The 21,145-nt window shown below is 47.8% G+C and overlaps 1 protein-coding gene across 3 annotated transcripts; it reads right to left on the reverse strand.

The window, feature by feature from the left end:
• Positions 1 to 78: 78 nt before the first annotated feature.
• Positions 79 to 13,998, reverse strand: LOC122391143 (protein tipE-like). Of its 3 annotated transcripts, none has more exons than XM_043384816.1 (5): positions 13,934 to 13,998; positions 8,943 to 9,859; positions 4,934 to 5,095; positions 3,020 to 3,072; positions 79 to 2,735 (listed from the first exon to the last, which is right to left on the reverse strand). In XM_043384816.1, the coding sequence occupies exons 2-4, from the start codon at positions 9,815 to 9,817 to the stop codon at positions 3,039 to 3,041; spliced, it is 1,071 nt and encodes a 356-aa protein (XP_043240751.1). In that variant the 5' UTR covers positions 9,818 to 9,859; positions 13,934 to 13,998; the 3' UTR covers positions 79 to 2,735; positions 3,020 to 3,038. The 3 variants fall into 3 exon arrangements, 2 of the variants coding, with proteins under 2 accessions (XP_043240751.1, XP_043240752.1); XR_006258290.1 differs by lacking the exon at positions 79 to 2,735 and adding an exon at positions 7,041 to 7,111; XM_043384817.1 differs by lacking the exons at positions 79 to 2,735; positions 3,020 to 3,072; positions 4,934 to 5,095 and adding an exon at positions 7,501 to 7,944.
• Between the last annotated feature and the right edge of the window lie 7,147 nt (positions 13,999 to 21,145).

Consider the following 21,145-nt stretch of genomic DNA (forward strand, 5'->3'; position numbering starts at 1 on the left):
CAATGATCGGTCCCTGCGCCATGGATGCGCGCCGCGTGGCAACGGCACCAAATTAGGTATAGGTAGGATCATCATCAGCCCGAATTAGAATACATCATGCATAACTCTTTTATTGTTCGTAACGCTTTACGCACGATCGCAGCCAATGTAAAGTAAAGACGATAGTTCTAGGTGTCTGGAGATGAGTACATAGACATCTGTAAACACGTAGCTGAAGACAAGACCTGCCACTACGCTTTACGAAGAGCCGTATTCCAGCAGCCGACTGGCGGCGACTATTACACATTGCAAGTCGGAGCGTCCGGGCGCAAGGGAGAGCACACCAGAGAGCGGGGTCGGAGGAAGCAGAGCACGGTCAGTAGAGAGCACAGAGCACGGAGAGCACAGAACAGGGTCAGTAGAGAGCACAGAGTCGGAGTATACGAGCGCGAGAACAGCGAGTTAGTGAGCGGTCAGCACGGCGGTGCGCGCGAGTGCGGCGCCGTGCCGAGGACAGCGATCGAGCCAATCATTGGAGACGCACGTGCGCACTCTACAACGTCCGGTATCACAGGCAGTTCGCCGAGGCGCGCCGGCCGACCAGCGGGCCGCTGAGGGGACCCTATTCAGCGCGCGCTGCGCCCGTTCCTTTGTACGGTCGGGCACTGCCGAGGCGGTCCCAGAGCAGGGACTGCTCGCGTCAGTCAGACGGGTCGCGTCTGGGGTGAGCGCCGGAATAGCAGCGGGTGCTCAGCGAGGGTAACAATTAGTGATGTCAATTACGGAAAATCGGAATACCGATACCAAACCAAATACCAACCAAAACCACGGGAAAATACCGAAACCAAACCAACTTGGGAAACTGAGGGAAATACCGACTTTTTACCGATTTTTTAGCCTCTTATACATAAGTGAGGGCTTATGATACCAACAAAATACCAAACACATTACGATTGAAATACCAAATACCAAGTTGGTATCGGTTTGGTATCGGTATACCAAAAAGTTGGTATCCGATTGACATCTCTAGTAACAATCTGTCATACGCGGCTTTACCAAAAAATTATGGAATAACCCCACTTCGCTGGTCACCAGTGCAACAAGTCGGGAAACCAGTCGACTTCCAACTGTATCGCTAGCTACACTTAACATAATCAATGGAATTGTAGTGGATTCCTCAAAATCAAGAAGGTTAACAATACAAGGAATGCTGAAAAATAAATGTAGCATAGTAAAACTAAAAATAACATCATCAACTAAAGTAAATTAATAACTCCAACGAGTGCATTGTAAGCTAAAACTTCATAGAACATTACACAATTCAATTGCTTCCTTTATACCTAAACTTCTCGGTCCAGCGACTGCCCCTTTTGCATGCGACTGCACCCTGCTGGCTACCAGCTCAAAGGAGTTCCAACTAACATTAGGTTTGGAAAAGCCTTTCAAGAGCTGTAAATCGTACAAATTATCGTGTCAAAACTTTAAATAAGTTGGAGAAGTTTGAAACCGGTCGGGCTGACTAGCATCCGAAATTAAAGCTACGACGCAAAAACATATGCTCAACAACAATAGTGCTGACGGATCTTCCCAACATTCGACACCTATTGGGATACGGTTTCATATTTAACTGGAGCCGCGATATGACAAAGACCTGTCCTACCCCCATACACCTACCAGCATCCCTACCAGTTAAAATTGCTGAAGTTCAATATAACTCTCTTTTCTACCTATTCAACAAGATAAATCGTTTTGGGAAGCAGCGCCTCGGGTTTGAAGTGACAACCAGCAAAACACACACAAGAGACACGCGCTTCCAAGCAAGCATCAGCTAAACCGCGGTGAAGTGAGTCGCATCGGATGATCTGTGGGACACTTATCCTGTCGGATGATAAAGTATTAGTTAACAATGTACGAGCGATTGTGTGGGTGGTCTCAAATTGAGACTACCCACACGATCGCTCGTCAACTAACGCAACAGACAACGCAGGTATAGTTCTGACAAAAGTGAAAACGCCATGAGCTTTGCTAAAGTATCACCGTGGTAACTGCCGCGATTCAATAAATCAGCACTGAGCGCAATTAAAGCCGGCCCACAGCGCAGGACACACCATCACTGAAGGCATCACCACATTCGCAGATGTTAGCGTAGCCCCAGCCACCGGCTACTGCAGACACGCAGATCATTTTCTTATTGCCGAGCGAAATCACCAGAGCTGCAGTCCTTCACTTTCACCTAGCGCTGCCACCGGAAGTGTCCAAATGTCCCTGTCCAGTATCCAGGGCAGCGGTAAGCCTGCAGCCTTTGCCTCCAACGCGCGTCTCAGCCGTTAGCTCCAGACGACAGCGTTGGGTCAAACGACAGCAGTCGCACCTACCCTGCCACATGACCGTGCCTCGACAAACATCCCACCACAATGACATGACGCCTCGCCACCCAGACATGCACTAACATTATAAAAGCGTTGATGAGCACTGCTGTGGGTCGCCGCACGCCGGCAATCACCAGATGCATGACCCAGGTCACACAAGAATCGTCCACTCCCTTTAAAAACTAGCGCGGCTCTAGGCGGCGGCGAATCCGACCCGTGTTGACGTCACTGAAATCGGACTGATGACGTCACTGAGGCAATGGCGGAGTGACCCCAGCAGTAGGACGGTGATGTGACGCCTGGGCCGTGACGGGCCGTCACAGTCGCCGTGACGGGCCGTCACAGCCGCTACCGTCACGCCATGGAAGCAATACTGGTCGGTATGTCCTGTCAAAGGTGCAGCGGTGTGTCAGGATGGGTGCCAATAAAAGTCCATGAAGTTACAGAGCTGCGCATGTATTAAACAGAAATGTACTTACACGTACGTACAATTGCAAACGTAGGCCTGCCTTGCAACATTATTGTTAAACAATTATTGCGTTATGTTGTATCTTAGAAAAAAAAAAAACGTAGTTAAAAAATGGGCCACAACCAGTGTTTTTTTTTTGTGGAATGAAAAGCTCACAGTCCACAGATTGTGAATCTAAAAGAGAAACTGTGGTGTTACTGACCTGCAGATAAATGAAAATTCTACGTTTCTACTGGTGACATTCCGCTTTTTCCGCTGGAAGAAACAAAACAGGTTAGTAGTTTGCTAAACGTCTTTCAGACAATTGAAGACAACAGTATTATTACGAGCATAACATTTGACGCATTATGAAGTATTAGGGTATCGTAATATCAGTTATCATTCACCTACATCTTAAGCCATTTTCAAAGAAGCAGCGTCCAATTCAATTTAGAAAGACGCTCAAGCGATTGACCATCCATCGCTCGAACAAAAACAGCTTCATTAATCAGTGTGGCGACGTGTGAAATTGTGTTGGAGTGGCGTGGCCCGCAGGAGCCGGTGGTCGGTTCGACCGGTGGCGGCGTCATCGACCCGTTATTAGTCTAATGACCGACCGGGCGACGCCACGCTGCCTCCGACCGATCGCCGGCTATGTATAGCACGGGAGGCGGCCGGTTGGGCGCACACCCTAACAGGCGGACCATGACAGACCCTCCCCCATCCACCCCCACTCAAACTTCACTGCAGACGTGAGTGTGTGGGACGTTATTGGTAGGTATGCTAGTTCAGGTGCGTGTTTTTTTTTTTTTTAAATTAGGGTTTCAATGCATGAAGGAGTCGATATACCTAGATGTCGATATACAATAAATGTTTTAAAATTAACTGAAGGCTGAAGCAAATAAGATATCATAAGTTCGTAAATTTTGAAGCTAGATCTGTCTGTCTAATCATTGCGAGGATATAGCCATGGCACTTCTGCTATCGTATCAAACTATTGCTGCAATAAAAAACATTGTATCGTTTTAGAAATTGCATTTTTTTCCGTACCGTACCATTTTAACCGTACAAATATCGTTTTAACCGAGCACAGCTAGGTACCCAAACAGTTCCATACCTTTTTTTTATAGAAATTTGAGCGACTCATATGCATGCAATCTTGAATAGATTAAGATTGGATGTTTGAATATCTGATCCAGTCTCAGGGGCCTGTTTCCACTCCATTCGCCACTCGAGCTGGGCTGTAAAGGCCGACTCCGGCCCTCGGATCTCGCTGCTGAGTGGTTCGCGGTCGTTCAGACCCGACCGCCCCGCCGCCCTGAGTTCCACCGACCCCGGCCAGGCCCAGAGACCCGGCTCCTATCGGCCGTGAACATGCAACCAGCTCTTTCAAATATGCAGTCGGACTTGGAGGGTCGGCGCCGTGGCGGGCGCTGCTGACATTTCGAGCCATCGATCCCTGGAAGTGTTCCGTACCTCGCCACTCCGAGGGCGGAGGAGGGTGAAACACAGCCAGAAAACACCGCACCGCACTGCGGTGGAGCCTTTTGGTAAAGTAAAGACGCTTGTATACCGATGTCCATTTGTTCAAGGGTAAGCATTTTCCAAGGGCTAACCATGCCAGCTGTTAGTTTCAATCAAAGGGCAGCTTAGGTCAAGAAGCCCATCGAAGTCAAATAAATCGGATTTGAGGAAAAGTGGACCCCGTCACGAAATACATAGTTTTAGACATTTTGCTTCCTCCCATATAAGGAGGCATAGTAAAAGCAAGCGCTTGGGAATCGGTGAACCTCTTATATCACGTAGATATCAGTCTGTTTTCGTACTGAACACTCCACGAAAATTTCTTTCCTCTAGATTGTTTTACTGCATATAACACTCCGTTGATAACGACATGACTAAAAAATATCATATGCAAAAAGATGTTAAAGAATGTTTATCATTCTCTCTCTCTCTCTCTCTCTCTCTCTCTCTCTCTCTCTCTCTCTCTCTCTCTCTCTCTCTCTCTCTCTCTCTCTCCTCTCTCTCTCTCTCTCTCTCTCTCTCTCTCTCTCTCTCTCTCTCTCTCTCTCTCTCTCCTTCTCTCTCCCCCCTCTCTCTTTCTCTCTCTCTCTTCCTCCCCCTGTCTCCCCCACACCTTTCCGGCTGCGGCGCCGGCTGGTCGGAAGCGCCGGCAGGCGGCTCCAGTGGCTCCAGCAAGTTGTGCCGGTTGCCGCTGGGCATCCTGCCCGGCTTCAGATAGCGGCTGGGCGGACGCGCCTCAGGAACAACCTGCTCCAGCTCCATGGCCTCGTCGTCACTGTCGACAGCCGTGATGGGGTCAAATGGTGACCCTGGGGTCAGTCAGCGCCGCCGCGCAGGTCAACCGTTGACCGGGGATCGGTCAGAGCCGTGGGCGGTGTTATGAGGTCGACGCTGTTCGGTATTCGTTTTTTTTTTATCGGTAGGCTGCCAGTTGAGTTTCATTTTCCGGCTTACCATTGGTCGAACTCGCGTGGTCTTTGCGTTTCACCAATGAGAGGCCAAGAAACGCCAGCAAGAAACTTTCGTATATATGGGAAAACCGGCAGCGTGCTGATTAACAAAGAAACCGACACCGAACAGCGCTGCGGACTGGTATACAGAGTAAGAAGTCGGTTAGGAGCGCCACCATAATGTTGAAGTTTGTTACGCGGTAACGTGTGACATTTGAGTTCGATGTCTAAAAAAGTAAATGAATCGATTTAAGCACCCATTTAAACGTATAACAAACTACAATTCACAACATTGAACTGACTGTACATACACCGTCAGTTCACCTTTGAAACGACCCTTAATATCTAAAATTAGCAAATTGATATTTTCTTCGAGTTTCTCATGTCAACAGCAACGTTAATGCACTCATGCAATGTTGTATGTTCATGAAGTCTAGGCGACATAACCTGTACAAATCGGAATGTACATACAAAGTCATACAAAATATCTGAACGGTAGTGTTATACCTACAATGTACAACCAAGTCTACACCATTTCAACTACTGGCCGTATTCTAGTACGCAACCACTCAATGGCTGCAAAAATTCGATACGAGCATCCAAAAACGTATGATCTACTCTATCACTAGCTACCCATATCCGGCTAACTACGTACTTACACACATACCAGCAAATACTCTACGCACAACGTCTAACGACCAGTCGCCCTTAGCTACACACAGGTTATAATCTTCCTCGGTACACTACCGTGTAGCGCATACAGCCATTCAGTCCAGTATTTTACCAGAGGCTTAGAAGTTTGATATAGAAGCATTGAGAATGGTGGCTACTTATACTCGTAAACTTTGTTGCGATTAACGACTTTTTCTGTTGCCTGTAATTATATTTTTCCTGATACGTTGCTATATTTTCAAGGACACTTGAATTGAATTGTAACTTTTATAATGATCAGAACTCACTAAGTTAATTTGTTAATCATCTAAGCCTTTGGTCTCGTCTTTTGTGTTCAACTACACTCGATCTTAGGCCGGAATGAATGACAATTTCGCCCAACAGTAGAGCAACAAACAACAATATTCCAGGCAAGCCCTGGTATATAACCAAAAATATCAGGATGCTGCTGGATAAGTTGTACTTATGCATGTGACAATTACAGAAAATAATTTTGAATGATTGAGATGAAGAGCACTGTCAATAGTTCATCCAAATATTGCGTGATATCTTTAGATAATCTGTTGAGTACATGAATGCTTTGAAGCATGACTCACAATTATGCCAGCAATTATTGACACAATGTATTTAACAACATTTACAAAAGTCGCATGGAAGCTGCGGATATGGAGGTGAAATAACTTCATTAAATTTGAGCCTGTTTTCCACTGCACGTTGGGAGAATCAATTTTTTTAACTGTATTTTAGTCCTGTAGACGGGCTGAGAAACATTGATTTAACCGCTATCTACAATATATCCACTTCTAGTGATACAGCGGTTTTCTACATACTAGATGACGTTCTAAAGCCTCTATTAGGTAATAGGCCTAAGAGGATAAGTATATACGCAAAAACACTTCTATTGTAAACCTGTCTCAATCTAGAATAGATTATGAAGAAATACTGCATCTATTTTTTCATATCTACGAGGCCTCATGAAGAGCAACATGGTACGGAATGCTTAGAAACCGACTACGTTTTGTCTACTGCTCACTCGAACTATCGGCTTCAAATCCTATTGGTACCTACTCAACTGACACATTTATATTGGAGACTTACAGTTGTATAACGATTGACAAATATGCTTGGGTTTCATAAGTTGTTTGATCCTTTGAACCACACGCACAACACTGAAAGTATCCCACATTACGTGAATGGAGCGCTAAGGTCACACGGGCAAATAGAAAACGTCCCGTGCACCCAAAATTAATAAAAACACGCTTCATGATCGATTAACATAAACAGAGTCTGAATTAAAGCATTTACGAGCAAGGTGGTAATGTATTTATTCAACTAAATTTAGAACGTTTTTTTTTCAAAATTGGTACCAAATAGTGTTACAAATTTTAAAATTTAAAAGGAGAATTTTTATGAGAAATTTGAAATTCATTCAGTGAATTTAATGCGTTTTGAAATTCATTTACTTATAAACAATAAATCTAACTGAAATTCGTTTTAAAGTATTGCATTTCATTGAAATGCGCTAGATATTCTTACAGATGTTTAAATGATTATTACTGTGGTCAATGATCAGCAGAAATTGCTGCAAATATAGGTACCAGAAGATGAAAAGTCAGATAAACAGAGGATAAAAACAGATTAACAAGTATTTTGTGGGACCGGCTCATGGTGCAGCTTGAGGGACGGTCACAAGACAGCGTTAAGACAAACAGACAATCCATACAGGGGGACGGGAAGGCCGTCACATGATCAGCCTCAGTCGCCGAACTGCAGCCCAGCTCTGGCCAGCGCAGCCGCCGCCGCTCCCACCGGGCTTCCCAGGCAGCCCGGCAGCCCGAGCCAGCGCTCCCCATGCGAAACTGGTGACACAAACTGCTGGGCCCTGCCTGTGCTCGCCGGCGGCGGGCGGGCGCGTCAGCACGCCGTCTCGCTCTCGGCGCCCGGGGCGTCGTCGTCGTCGTCGTCGGAGCAGCGCGAATCGACCGAGAGCAGGCCGACCGAACTGCAGAGAGAGGGTCAGCCGACGGTGACTGCCCGGCCGCCCGGTGCACCTGACCCTGGCAGGCTGACCCGATACTGACCCGACCCTAAACAATTCCCGCCTGACCTAATCCTGACCTAATACTGATCTTACCCTGAACTAATTCTAAGCTGACCCTGATCTGATCTTGATCTGATCCTGACCTGACCTGACCCTCGATCTGACCTGACCCTAACCTGACCTGACCGACACTCACCGGCCCTGACCTGTTTTGAACCGACCCTGACCCGATCCTGACCCACCCGACCCTGACCTGACCCTAACTACGCACTGTCCCGACCGGGTCCCCAACTCTGCGGCCTGTGTTCCTACATTTCAGTATAACAGATTTCTTCGAAATTTGCTAGCAGGACAATCAAAGAAAAAAATTGTCTAAGGTTGAGCTAGCTACTTTAGCCTACACTGCCAAGTTTACTGAACGAAAGGCTCCATCCCGGCTCCCACTCGTCACGTGACCTCAGCCAATTCAGTCCACCCGACCCAAACCAATTTCCCTGAAGCAGTTAGTTCAACAAATTCATTGAACGCGGTCGACGCTGCAGGATTCGGATTAAAGTGTGCCGAAGGATACGCAATAAACCCCGTAAATACGTCGTCCAAACCACCATGGTTCGTCGACCTTGCAGCTATTCAATCAGGCTCAATATTGCGGCGATGCTGAAATGGGTTTGACATGGCCCTACGTCATCCACTTCTAACAGGTTAAGGCATTTTATGTGAAGATGTTCCAGCCGGTAGTGCCTAAAACGGGATGGACCACCTGCAAAGAAAGTGTCAGTCGATCGTCATTTTGCACGCTGAAAATTCAGGCACGTTTGATCTAAGTATAGCAGCTCCCCCATTCCCGACAAGAGCACATTGTCGGCAGTATCGTATCTGACTCGGCAGAGGGATCGATAGTTAGGCCTGACGGTGCTGACTGTGCCGCGCGTCCCGTCCCGTCAGTGCGTCTCACTTACCCGCTCTCCTTGCGCCGCTCCCGGGCCAGCCTCACCATCGTCGCATTGATCTTGCTGGAGATGGACTTGATGGAGTAGGTGCTGGTGGCGTTGCTGCGCGTGGCCACCTGCTCCTCCTCCCTCTCCAGCAGACACTGGGCCTTCTCCTGGCGGTCGCGCTCGGCGGCGGCCGCCTCCTTCCGCTTCATGCGGTGGTAGGCGTGCACGAGGTAGGCGATCGACACCACGAACGCCACCGCCGGCGCCACGATCGACAGCATCAGCTGGTGCTCGATCTCCTCCGGGTCCAGCTCCGTGATGACCAGCGTGGCGTCCACACGGCTGTAGTAGCACGGAAACGTTACGTTCGGATCACGGAACCGGTCGTGGAATATGGTGCAGTTCAGGGTCGGCGGGTAGCCGCACCCCTTCACGTTCGGATAGAGGTACGCCTCGTTGTGTAACCACTGGTGACCCGGCGGCCGCTCGCTGCACGTGAAGTTCTCAGCGTCTGTGTATGCCACGAGGATCTTCACACACTCGTAGATCTCTCTCGTGCAGCCCTCGCGACACGATGTCCAGTCGGAGCAGTTGCTGGCGCCGAACATCTCGGTGAACGAGACGACACAGCAGGTGACGGGCTCCACCTCAAAGTCCATCTGGATGGTGGTCACGGCCGGCTCGATCACGAACGGCACCAGGAACAGGAAGCCGAAGAAGGCGCCAATCGCCACCAGACTGAACAGCACCGTGGCGTAAAAGTCCAGCTTGGGCAGGTTTTCCTCGTACTTTTTCTTGAGTTTCTCGGCGAGTGTGAGCTTGGGCGGCACCTCCTCGAGCTCCTGCTCGTCGGCTTCATCGTCCGACAGGCGACTGTGCTCGGCAGAGATGGTCATTCTGGACGCATGGCGGGCTGACCCGCCGTCCGCTCACTTCACCTGAGGCACCCGGTGGCGGGAGGTTAGGAGGTTACGATGGGGGTCAGAGGGGTACGGTGGACAGTCAGAGGGGTACGGCGTAGCTCAGAGGGGTACGGCATTAGGGTGACCCTTTTTACAACTTTTTTTTAGAAGTTAGCCAGCACGCCCCTAGATCGACGTGGCTTGATGCCCTGAGTACGAAAATACCATTTTTGACCAGAAATTTTGAATTTGGAAGCCCGCCCCAAAATTTAAAGATGGGAAAATGAGCATATTTTTGCGATTCTGGCACTTTCGGTGCAGGTATTCGATAGTTGCTATTTAAAAAGCATAGTGAAATGGCATAATATAAGTTACGACACTAATTCTGCGCCGGCATGGCAAGTTTCATACATCTACACCCGTTTTACCGCTTTTTATCGCTGTTTTTTTTCCGACGAGAGTCAGCCGCCCGCAGCTCCCGAGTTTCATAGATCTGTCCATAGATGGCAGCACAATGGGCTTCACGTCTCGGCTTTGGGGAAGGTTTTCAGAGTGTCTTTTAGTGTTGTTTCCATTCCAGTATGAAGGAACTGGCATGTTTTTATGTTTTTGTCGCCATTAGCCCTATATTTGATCACATTTGTATATATTCCAGCTTGAAAACTACACAATTCAGCGAAAAATCGCATTTAACTCGCGGTTGTTTCCAATAACGTGTCTAACGGCAAATGAGAGCTGTCTGACCATGGGCTCTGGAACCTTTGGGACCTAGGAAATGGAACATGAGAGCACTGGGGCACCGTGTCCGCTTTAACTATGACAATAAACACTAATTATCCCATGGACGTTGCCAGGAAAGTGTGAGAGTTTGCAACGTCTCTCGGCCATTTAACGGCGCTGTGCAGCCTGAAAAAGACAATTGTCTACAAATGAGATCTGTATTGCACGAGTTACCGCACTGTGTGCCCATAACATACTTCACATAAAATACGACGGACGCACAGCGCCAGACAAGCAGCGCTCATCACAGCGGGACGACGGAAAACACAGCATTGTATGTACAAGGTCTTTGCGCAGTAAATAAGTTTCTTATCGTCCGTGCCTGGCTTTTCCTGTCGCCCCGACCGGCGCGCCCGACTCCCGGTCTGCTGCTGAATTTGGTGCATTCAGCTCTCCGAGCTGTCTATCCCTCCTTCTCTGCTGTGGTTTTGACTGGGCGGTACTTCTTCTTCACCACCTGTCCTGGGTTTCGCCTCCTCCACGCCAGCTTGTTTAGCGCATGGCCGTCCTGTCGCCGAGCCCCTCTGACCTGCCCGGCCGCCTCCGTCGTCACTTTGACGGCTCGCTCCGTGGACTGCGTATGGCACGGCAGTCCGGTCAGGAGCGGGGTCTCCAAAAACTTCTCCAACTGGTCTCCGGTCATCCCTTGGGTCAGCGGCGGCTCCAGCGTGGCGCGGTCGAGGTCCACCAGGCTCCAGTAGGTCGCCGCTGAATCGTTCAGCGCCGTCGTGGCGCCCACGGACCCAGGGACTCGGAAGGGCCGCACGAGGCCCGGGACTGGTGACTCGCGTGTCGCTCGGATCCGCTTGATGACACCGACTGCTTCGGTCCGAACGGTAGGGTCGGCGTCGCCGAGCATCGCGAGTAAAACGTTCTTCGTTAAAAACAACGCCCATGTTGGTGCGACCCCCCCCCCTTGGCGTTTGAAAACGGAGCGTCGTAGAGCTTAGCGGAAAAGACCAACGGATTGCTCTCGCCGAGATCTATCTCGCGATTGGTGGTATATCTTTTGGTCCTAGGTCAACATTTGACCTACTTTTGACCGGTCAAAGGTCAAATTTTCGGAAAAATAGACTTTTTCAACTTTCCGCGGCGATTGCGGCAAAACGGTAGGAGATATCGACTTGAAACCTTCACTATCGTGTTCCTTGATCAATTCTCTATCGTTTGGTATGTATTTCGTTTCCCTAGCTCTAAAAATGGCGCGTTGGGAGCGCCGGAAGTCGGCAAGGTCACAGTCGGCGGCAGAAATTCGAAAAATCAAAATTTAAATTTTTGAAATCTGATTGTATTTTTGGATTTGGGAGGTCCATTTGCTCCCTATAGAAGCTAATATTGCTGCATATTCCCATTGAGGTGACAAGAATTAGCAAAATAGTGGTTCGGGCGCTTTTCAAAAATAGTACCGGACGCTGTTCCTCTTGTGACGTCATAGCTCCGTGACCTGACCTGACCCGGTCAAGTTTCTTATACCATATGATAGCCAATACTTGCCCCAACATGCATGGGAAGTTTCATCACGATCCATCAACCGATGTCCGTACCACCGGCAGGAAACCTCGGGCGTTGGCACTCAGTTTGTGAAAATCCGGCCGGAGGCTGTTCCCTTTGTGACGTCATAACTCCGTGACCTGACATGACCCGGTCAAATTTTTTTTATCAAAAGATGCGCAAGGTTTGCCCCATAAGGTACCCAAAATTTGGCGGCGCTGCGCGCCGCCGTTTTTACACTAGTTCCGAAAAACCTCAGGGGGGTTGCACCAACCCCCCCCCTACATGGGCGAGGGTTAAAGCGGACACGGTGCCCCAGTGCTCTCATGTTCCATTTCCTAGGTCCCAAAGGTTCCAGAGCCCATGGTCAGACAGCTCTCATTTGCCGTTAGACACGTTATTGGAAACAACCGCGAGTTAAATGCGATTTTTCGCTGAATTGTGTAGTTTTCAAGCTGGAATATATTACAAATGTGATCAAATATAGGGCTAATGGCGACAAAAACATAAAAACATGCCAGTTCCTTCATACTGGAATGGAAACAACACTAAAAGACACTCTGAAAACCTTCCCCAAAGCCGAGACGTGAAGCCCATTGTGCTGCCATCTATGGACAGATCTATGAAACTCGGGAGCTGCGGGCGGCTGACTCTCGTCGGAAAAAAAACAGCGATAAAAAGCGGTAAAACGGGTGTAGATGTATGAAACTTGCCATGCCGGCGCAGAATTAGTGTCGTAACTTATATTATGCCATTTCACTATGCTTTTTAAATAGCAACTATCGAATACCTGCACCGAAAGTGCCAGAATCGCAAAAATATGCTCATTTTCCCATCTTTAAATTTTGGGGCGGGCTTCCAAATTCAAAATTTCTGGTCAAAAATGGTATTTTCGTACTCAGGGCATCAAGCCACGTCGATCTAGGGGCGTGCTGGCTAACTTCTAAAAAAAAGTTGTAAAAAGGGTCACCCTAGTACGGCATAGCTCAGAGGAGTACGGCGCTAGCTCAGAGGGGTACGGCGCTAGCTCAGAGGGGTACGGCATAGCTCAGAGGGGTATGATGAAGGATCAGAGGGGTGCAGTGAAAGGTGAGAGGGGCATGGTGGAAGGTTAGGACCTTGAGGGGTACGATGGAAGGTGAGAGGGGTATGGTGAAAGGTCAAAATCCAGAGAGGTACAGCGAAAGGACAAAGTAAGGTGGGAGATTAGAGAGTCACAGCGGATGTTCAGAGGTAAGCGTCCCATTTCTTGATATGCGCTCAATAAATTGACTTTGCTAGTTGATGAGCATGACTCAGGGCAAAACACTATCGCAAGCTATATTTTTGCTTTGATAATCAATGTCTCAAATTGAAGCCCTGTGAAGTTCACCGTCTTGATGCTTTGTATCAGGCAAACGCACTGTAATATCAATCAGAATCGTCGGAATAGAACCGAAAATCGCTTTGTGTGCACCGAAAACCTCGTTTTAGATATTGAGTAGGCATCTCAGCTCAGTTTTGAACTGAAAACGGGGCTTGATAAAATTTTGAAATATATTTCGGATCCCGAAATCCCGAAATCGGAGGTGAACGATGTGACGGAGAGCCTAATAATCATTTTCACCAGCTTACCAAAGATCGGTATCAACTACCCTACCCTCATAATTGCACCACTGCCCACCTAACAAACTAGCACCGAATGCAACCTACCCGCCCCCCACTTCGAATACCTACCACCCACTCCCGAAATCCATTCTTCCTACCCCGTACCCATCATCACTTCCTGCTCTCCCCTGGTGACCTGACCTCCCCGCCCCGATGACCCGGTGACCGATGACCTGCCCCTGAACCACGTACCTGCGGGTCAGACGTCCGGCCATGGCGGCGACGGCGGCTGCGGCGACGGGCGCGGCTCTGGCGGTCCGGCGGACCAGGCGCGCGGCGAACATCGATCGTCACCGCTCCCCGCCCCGCCGGCCGCGGCGGGACGGCCCGCCCCGCCCGACGGCCGCCGGCGCGGCGGGTCGGGGCGGCTCGGACTCGGTCACCAATCAGCGTGGCATGGCAGCACGCGGGCCGCGTGTCGAGCACACGCCACCCGTGGGCCGACGCCAGTCGCACGGCCGGAATGCACGCATGCCACGGGCAGATTGCGCAGGGCGACAGGAAACGGGGCGCACGTGAAGAGTGCAGAGCGGTGCTGGCGTTCCGGTAAGTTCGTGGAAAATCAGCCTAAGATGCCTTATGGTGGGGAGGGTGAAGAGGTTTGCTTCAACACTATCTGTGTTCGACCAGTTTAAAATATTGCTAGAAAATATATAAACTATTGTTCTAAAATTTGGTGTCCCCCAGCTAACGACTGGCTTGAGAGTGGTCGGTCCGTTCTCATTTGTTTGCATGACAGATCAATAAGAATAGGTATAAGGAAAGTGGTGACTAATGACATGGGGTAAACACCTTGAACAGGAAACAGTTTGGTGTAGATCTGTGAAGTTCATCTCCGAATGGCGCCACAGTATCGCTTTATAATCTTACTATACTTATAGTCGCAACTCGCAACGCAAATTTAGCATCAAAATCGTTCGGGCAAGGGAATTGGTCCGATCGCAACACATCGGCTCCCAGTTTTCATAACGGCAAGCTGTAAGCATGGCGCTCAAAGGACTTCAAAATTAGTCTCATAAAATAATTCGTTTTTTCTTTTTGCTTCCCGTTCGTACACGTCCAGTTTAGTGACACAATGCGTGCCAAGCCGCAGATAACCCACAGCATAGTTCAAGGATCTATGTTAGGCCCGATTTTGTCCATTGGCGCCCAGTTCCTTGACTATGAAATGCCACTATACCATCAAGAAGTGAGTAGGCCTGGAGAAAGAAAAGTAGGCCTGCATATTTGTGTGATTGCACTGTTGCTGTCTTCGCGCAATAACGACGGCTCCAAGAATATCGTCCTTGTCGATCGTGCTAAACGCGATTTAGGATACCATCACAGGATATATTCAGCGCACTGCGCGAGGCTGACAGCCAAACTATCGAAGACATGATTGCAGAACGTGACCTTTCTGCTTTGTGACATACTTTTACATCGTGCGCAAGCCGAAAAAAATGATAGACTGTCATTTTTCAACCGTTTCCTTAGCTCCTGAGATGACCTCAGGCTCAGAAGCCAGAGCATCACGTTCAATGATAATCGCAGCTCTTACAGTGCATGACGGAGTCACTTAAATTGCTTTATCTCAGTGCGGGTGTTTGGAGTGTCCGTCCGTGCAGTTCAGTTGAAGTCTATTTTTACTTTCATTTCACGTGGATCACTTCACTCACATAAGCGATAACGACTGCACAAATTATTCCAAAGTATAGTTAGACCTTATGCGATACCCAAGAGCGGCGGAAATTACGGTCTCTGTTTCGTCACCTATAAAATGTCCCGTGGTAATTCGGTCTTTTCCAATCGATGGGCTTAGGTTATTACGCTGGTCTTGATTAACGGAGGCATCGATTTGAAGCCATGGTGAGCAAGGGACCATAATGACGAAAAGTAGACGTCATTTACCCAATGGGATCGATGAGCGACAAGCGGTTTAGCATGCCGCTCTGTCCTCATATTGCTTCTGAGTCCACTCCGTCTCCTATTTTGAGTTTTGCATGTCACTTTTCATGGGCTGTTTTTCGATACCTGCGAAAGATATGGATAAACAAATTAAGGTTGCCTAAATGTTTAACTACTAACCAAACCCTATCATTGGCAGCATCACCGTATTTTCGTCGGGCAGGTGCCGTATCATTCCTTCCAGCTCCCCGTGGATCTTTTTCGATGTACCGTAAATATTTTATATGAAACTTAAACATTTTTGGGATATGAAGATATGAAAATGAAGAAATTTTGAATACGAAATTTTAATTTCTATCTCTATACAGCAGAATCCGCTTCATAAATACTCGGAAGGATAAATCCAGCCGCCTAGCCCCTTGAGCTATTCACGTATATCGTCATAGAAGCATAACTGACTCCGGTTTAAAGCCACCGCTTGATAAGTCCAAAACGCCGCGTCACCAAGGTGGATTTATTAAGCGGATTGTACTGCATTTCCAGACGAAAATCTGTCCGTATATGAAAAAAGACTTAACCCGCGCCCTGGTGGGGTCTGTTTATAACGCGACCTGGTGGGGGGGGGGGTTATTTTTTGCCCCCCCCCCTCGTATCTCCGAAACTACTGGACGGATCCGCAAAATTCAAACGGCGTTCGAAAGGCCTGTCAAATTTGTCTAGAGAAACCAAATTTTATTGACCTCGGGGTCACCGATGACGTCACAGGTCAGGTCAAAGATGAAATGTTTCACCGTTCACGGGTCTTCTAGGGAATGCGCTATAACACCGAGGAAAACGCATTTTGTCGAGAATCAGCGATAGGGGGTCAGTTGCCTAGTAGATATGTTGCTATTAGAGGTCACTGACAATACCAGGTCACGTCACAGGTCAGGTCACCAAGGGTCACAGGTCAGGTCACATGAGCCCAACTTTACTAAGGTTGTGTGATGCATGTTTTATGGCCAATTTTTCATTTCCAACTCAATGGTGTTGGTTATAAGACTATCAGGTACGGCTTAGGTCACTTTCTGGTGAAGTTCAGGTCAAGGTCAGGTCAAGGTCAGGCCAAAAAAGGTCAAATTTTAAAGTTGATAGTTTTGCATAAAATGGGTATTGATTCGATGCAGCTCGTCACGGGGACCGGGAGTCTAATGGTTGTCTTTGTTTTGCGCTACGGGGTCTAGAATTGCTAAAAATTGAGTTTGAAAATTTGACGTCATCAATTTTGAACAGTTTTTTCGCTATAACTTCGCCAAAAAAAGAGGTATCAATCTCAAATTTGGTATGTGGATGGAAGGCGATAAGGACTATCACATATATTCCGGTTTTTGCGAAATTCAAAAAACTTTTTGGATTTTCGATCATTATATCCAAAAAAAATATTTTTTGATTTTTGGGGGTCAAAATCCAAAAAATTTAAAAAATCCGAGATAGCAGTTTTGTAGCCCTGTCAATTCTACAGCTTTTATGTTATTATCATTTTTCTGTATTTGCAAAGCTATAGGCCTGACAGCTCTTCCCGCGAAACCCTTTTTTGGGTCGAAAACGGCAGAACATGACGTCACTCTGACGTCATTTCCGGCCAACCTATCATAGCCTTTGGAAAAATTTTTGGTCACCATGTGTACCTAAAATTGATGTCCGGGAGGGTACTGAAAGTTTGGTGACGATCGGCGCAGCGGTTCTGGAGATATATCGAAAAGTCTGGAGGGGGGGGGGCAAAAATAGCCCCCCCCCCCCCACCAGGTCGCGGGTTAAGTGCTCATAATTTTAGGGGAAAATTAAGGATTTAATTTCTATCTGCCTTGGACTTTTTTTTGGCAATACTTGCCGTCATGTACTTTATCGTTTGAATTGCAGAAGCATGCCAATTGGCAATGCATGTAGACTCTGACTGTGTCTACATATAAACACGTAGAACATAAAACCGTTCAATTACCAAGAAACATATATTACTGCAATTCCCTTTATCTGTGCAGTTAGGTATTTCTTAAATGCATATATTTAAGAAAATTTATTTTAAGCCATCAAAAGCAGTACGAAAACTTAACAAAAATGTTACGTTTGAAAAGATGGCAAACAACATTTGTTAACGTAGTATATCTGAATTTCACCCAATTGTGGTGCAGGATGGTAAAAATGTCCTTTCATATGCAGTAGATATATACATGAGAGAACTCTGTGAAATGTGGGGGTCTGAGTGACAAACCAAAGGATTAAAAATACTTACAATATTTCCCCAGCGATAGAAATAATAGGTAATAGGTATCTAGAGGACAGAAGCAAGTTCGTGGACATTTATCCACGCCTTACTATACAAAATCGCATCTGTACCCCGATGTTTTGCCGAACCGCTCATGGGAACAATGTCTGGCAAGTTATAACGCTCGTCATTTTCAGTCAGGTCCTGGGTATATAGTATACATGTTACGGCCCGTTTTAAAACCCGGCCTGTATTAATGCTGCCCGGCCCGTATTAATACTGACCGGAGGTCCGGCCCGTATTAATGCGGGCCGGTCAGCGTTAATGCGGGCCGCCTTGCCGGTCGGTATTAATGCGGCCGATTTAGGTGGGCAGTATTAATGCTGCCCACCTTTTAGTGAAAAAATATCAGTTTGCTTCAAAATCAATTACATTAGCTATGAATGCATGCCCATATTGATGGTGGCTTACTGATAAAAGTTGAACGCCCTATGTGAACATTCGCCAGTCACGCCTCGAATCCACAACCATTCCATACAATTCCGGAACTAGTACCCCGAGACTAGCGAATCAAGATCGAAAGGCTGCGAATAGGACAAGCAGTTGTAACTAATGCTCGCGAATGATATAGAACAAAGCGTGCTCGATAAAATCAGGGTAACTTTTAAAGGGGGGAAGGGGGAATTTCCCCCCTCCGAAAATTCCGCTCCCCCTTTCAAATTGTGCGTGAACGGCTAGGGAGGGAAGGGGGAATTTACCCTTTCAAATTTATTTTTGAGCCCATTTTCAATCAATTCACTACTCAGATTCTATAATCATCGTTGATCAGACTCTAGTCATCAATCAACGTTGCTGCCTGCTGGCGCTTAGATAATTTTCAATTTGAGGTTCCATCCAACCATTTTACGTTCAGTGCAGCGGGAACTCCAGATTTGAACCGATACCGATCGGATGGTCGGTGGGACCGTCTCTTGTCTTGTCTCTTCCGTCTCTTCGCAATCACTGACATATCGCTACAGGCGTAGAAACCGGCGGGGGACGGGGGTCATGACCTCTTCGAACCAAGGGTCTTCCTTCGAACCAGTGTCCTTCAATCGGTCTTGGCCTAGCAAAAATAGCCACGTGCTAACCTCTCTCTATTTAGAAAGGCGCTACTTGATGTTTGGCCAGGGTAATAGGTTGATACTTCTGATTGACATTTGCAAGGGCGCAGCCAAGTTGGGACCTCCCCCGCCCCTTACCGCCAAGGTAGGTACCGGGCTTCTCAAAAAAGTTAGACGGATTTCTTTTTCGAATAGAGGACCCCTAACAACATTTAAGCAAAATCAATGCACGTTGAAAAACGGAGAATTGTTCGTAGATTTATATGACACCATGGTTTGAGCTTAAAAAATGAAGCCGTGGTCTTAGGAAGTAAAAGCAAAACTCGTGAAATTATGCTTTCCCAGACTAAGTCGGTCGGTTCGACACCACGGAAGATCCTCAAACACTTTTGGGCAAAGAGAGCAACATCTTGAAACAAAATTTTCCACATTGTTGACAAGTTTCTGGCTCGAGGAAGTGTTAACAATAGGTTCACGCAATTCAAGGAACACAGCGGCGGCCATAAACCCAATCAAAGGCTCACGGCGAACACCACTCGGGTGAGAGATGCGCTACTCAGACTGTCAATGGTCAGCGATATCGGGTGGCTCTGGCGACGTTTTGGACGGTTCTGCAATATCAGGATGAGCAGAGATCCGGAAACGCTTAAGATCCAATGGTTCCAGCAAGACGGTGCCACGCCAATACCGCTAAAGAAAACCGGGAGGGGCTGTGGGAGCGCTTCGGGCAGCGCGTGATCCCGAGGTTCGAGACTCGCCCGTGGTCGGCGAATTCTCCGAACGTAACCCCACCGGACTTTTTCCTATAGGACCACCTCAAGTCCCAGGTGTACCGAAACCACCCAAAATATTCCGAAGATCATAAGGATGCAGTGAAGTCAGCAGTGTGCCGTCTGCAGCCTTCCGTGGGTCGTGCTGCAGCAGAGGTCGCGCTGCGCCGGGCTGAACTGTGCATCGAGCAAAAAGGGAATCATCTCGAACATGACCTTGGCGCGGCTCAGAAAGCCGACTGCCCGTGCCGAGGGTCGAAATCCCCTCAAACGAAATGTCTTTGATGAGGCTTTTTATGAATTTATTTCAGTGTTTTCATCGATGGTTGATGAGGCTTTTAGGTGATACCCAATTATGTTTTGTTACACTGATACATCCTTCAATACGTTAGTTATAAAATCGTCTAACTTTTTTGAGAAGCCCGGTACCTACGTATATTCTTTAGCTAGTTTTTTTTTTTTTGCAACCTAAAACACTATAAAGTGGCCAGAATCCGGGGAGAGAGTAGGATTTGGGGATAGGTAAGGTTCTGCAGGCGCCATCCTAACAAAAACCTAATGGCATTGGGCCCCCTTTCAGATGCCCCTGGATCCGCCCTTGCCCCGAACTTTATTCCCCCTCTCGACTTTTCCTGTAAAAGTAACCCAGGATAAAATAGATGTTATTATACATGATCAAAACAGTTAAAAATGTCATGTAGAGAAAACAAACGAAGACATTTCATGATTCCGTAAAGACAACTATAGCGGTATTCATCTAGATGTTGCCTAGGAGAATATGAGCAGGTCTAACACCTCACCCAAGGTCACCTCAGAGGGTGACCTTGGGTCACTGCAGGCCTACAGAGCACTTGCCAAGACATGAAATAGGACTAATTACAGGACTGTAGTTAGTCCGTAACAGAAATAGGACTGTAGTTGGCTAGTTTTGATATGGCCCAAGTCTTGATATGGCCGCGAGGAAAAAAGTGGCCTGTATCAATACTGCCCGGCCCGTATTAATGCCGACCGCGAGGCAGTCCGCATTAATGCTGACCGGGGGCCGTATTAATACGGGCCAGGCCTCCGGTCAGTATTAATACCGGCCGGGCAGTATTAATACGGACCGGGTTTTCAAACGGGCCGTAACATACATACATAAAACGTTAACTTTGAAGAAGTGTGGCAGCACCTTCCCTTTCGTAGAGACAGCTTAAACCGCTATTCCAGATTCAAATAAATGTTATGGAGGCGAAGTCGAGGTAGCCTGACTGATACTGACTCTTAGTTGGTCAGTGCCAACAACCCGTGGAGCCTTTGACTCCGACCTCGCCTCTGACTCGTCATGTGCGACGCTAATGTTTTCGGTGCACTCGCCCATTTGTGGTTTCTGCTCTGTTAACTGCAACTGCTTTCAAACAGAAAA

This window comes from Amphibalanus amphitrite, unplaced genomic scaffold (assembly GCF_019059575.1).
Source record: "Amphibalanus amphitrite isolate SeventyFive unplaced genomic scaffold, NRLGWU_Aamphi_draft 000423F_arrow, whole genome shotgun sequence".
NCBI classification, from domain to species: Eukaryota; Metazoa; Arthropoda; class Thecostraca; order Balanomorpha; family Balanidae; genus Amphibalanus; species Amphibalanus amphitrite.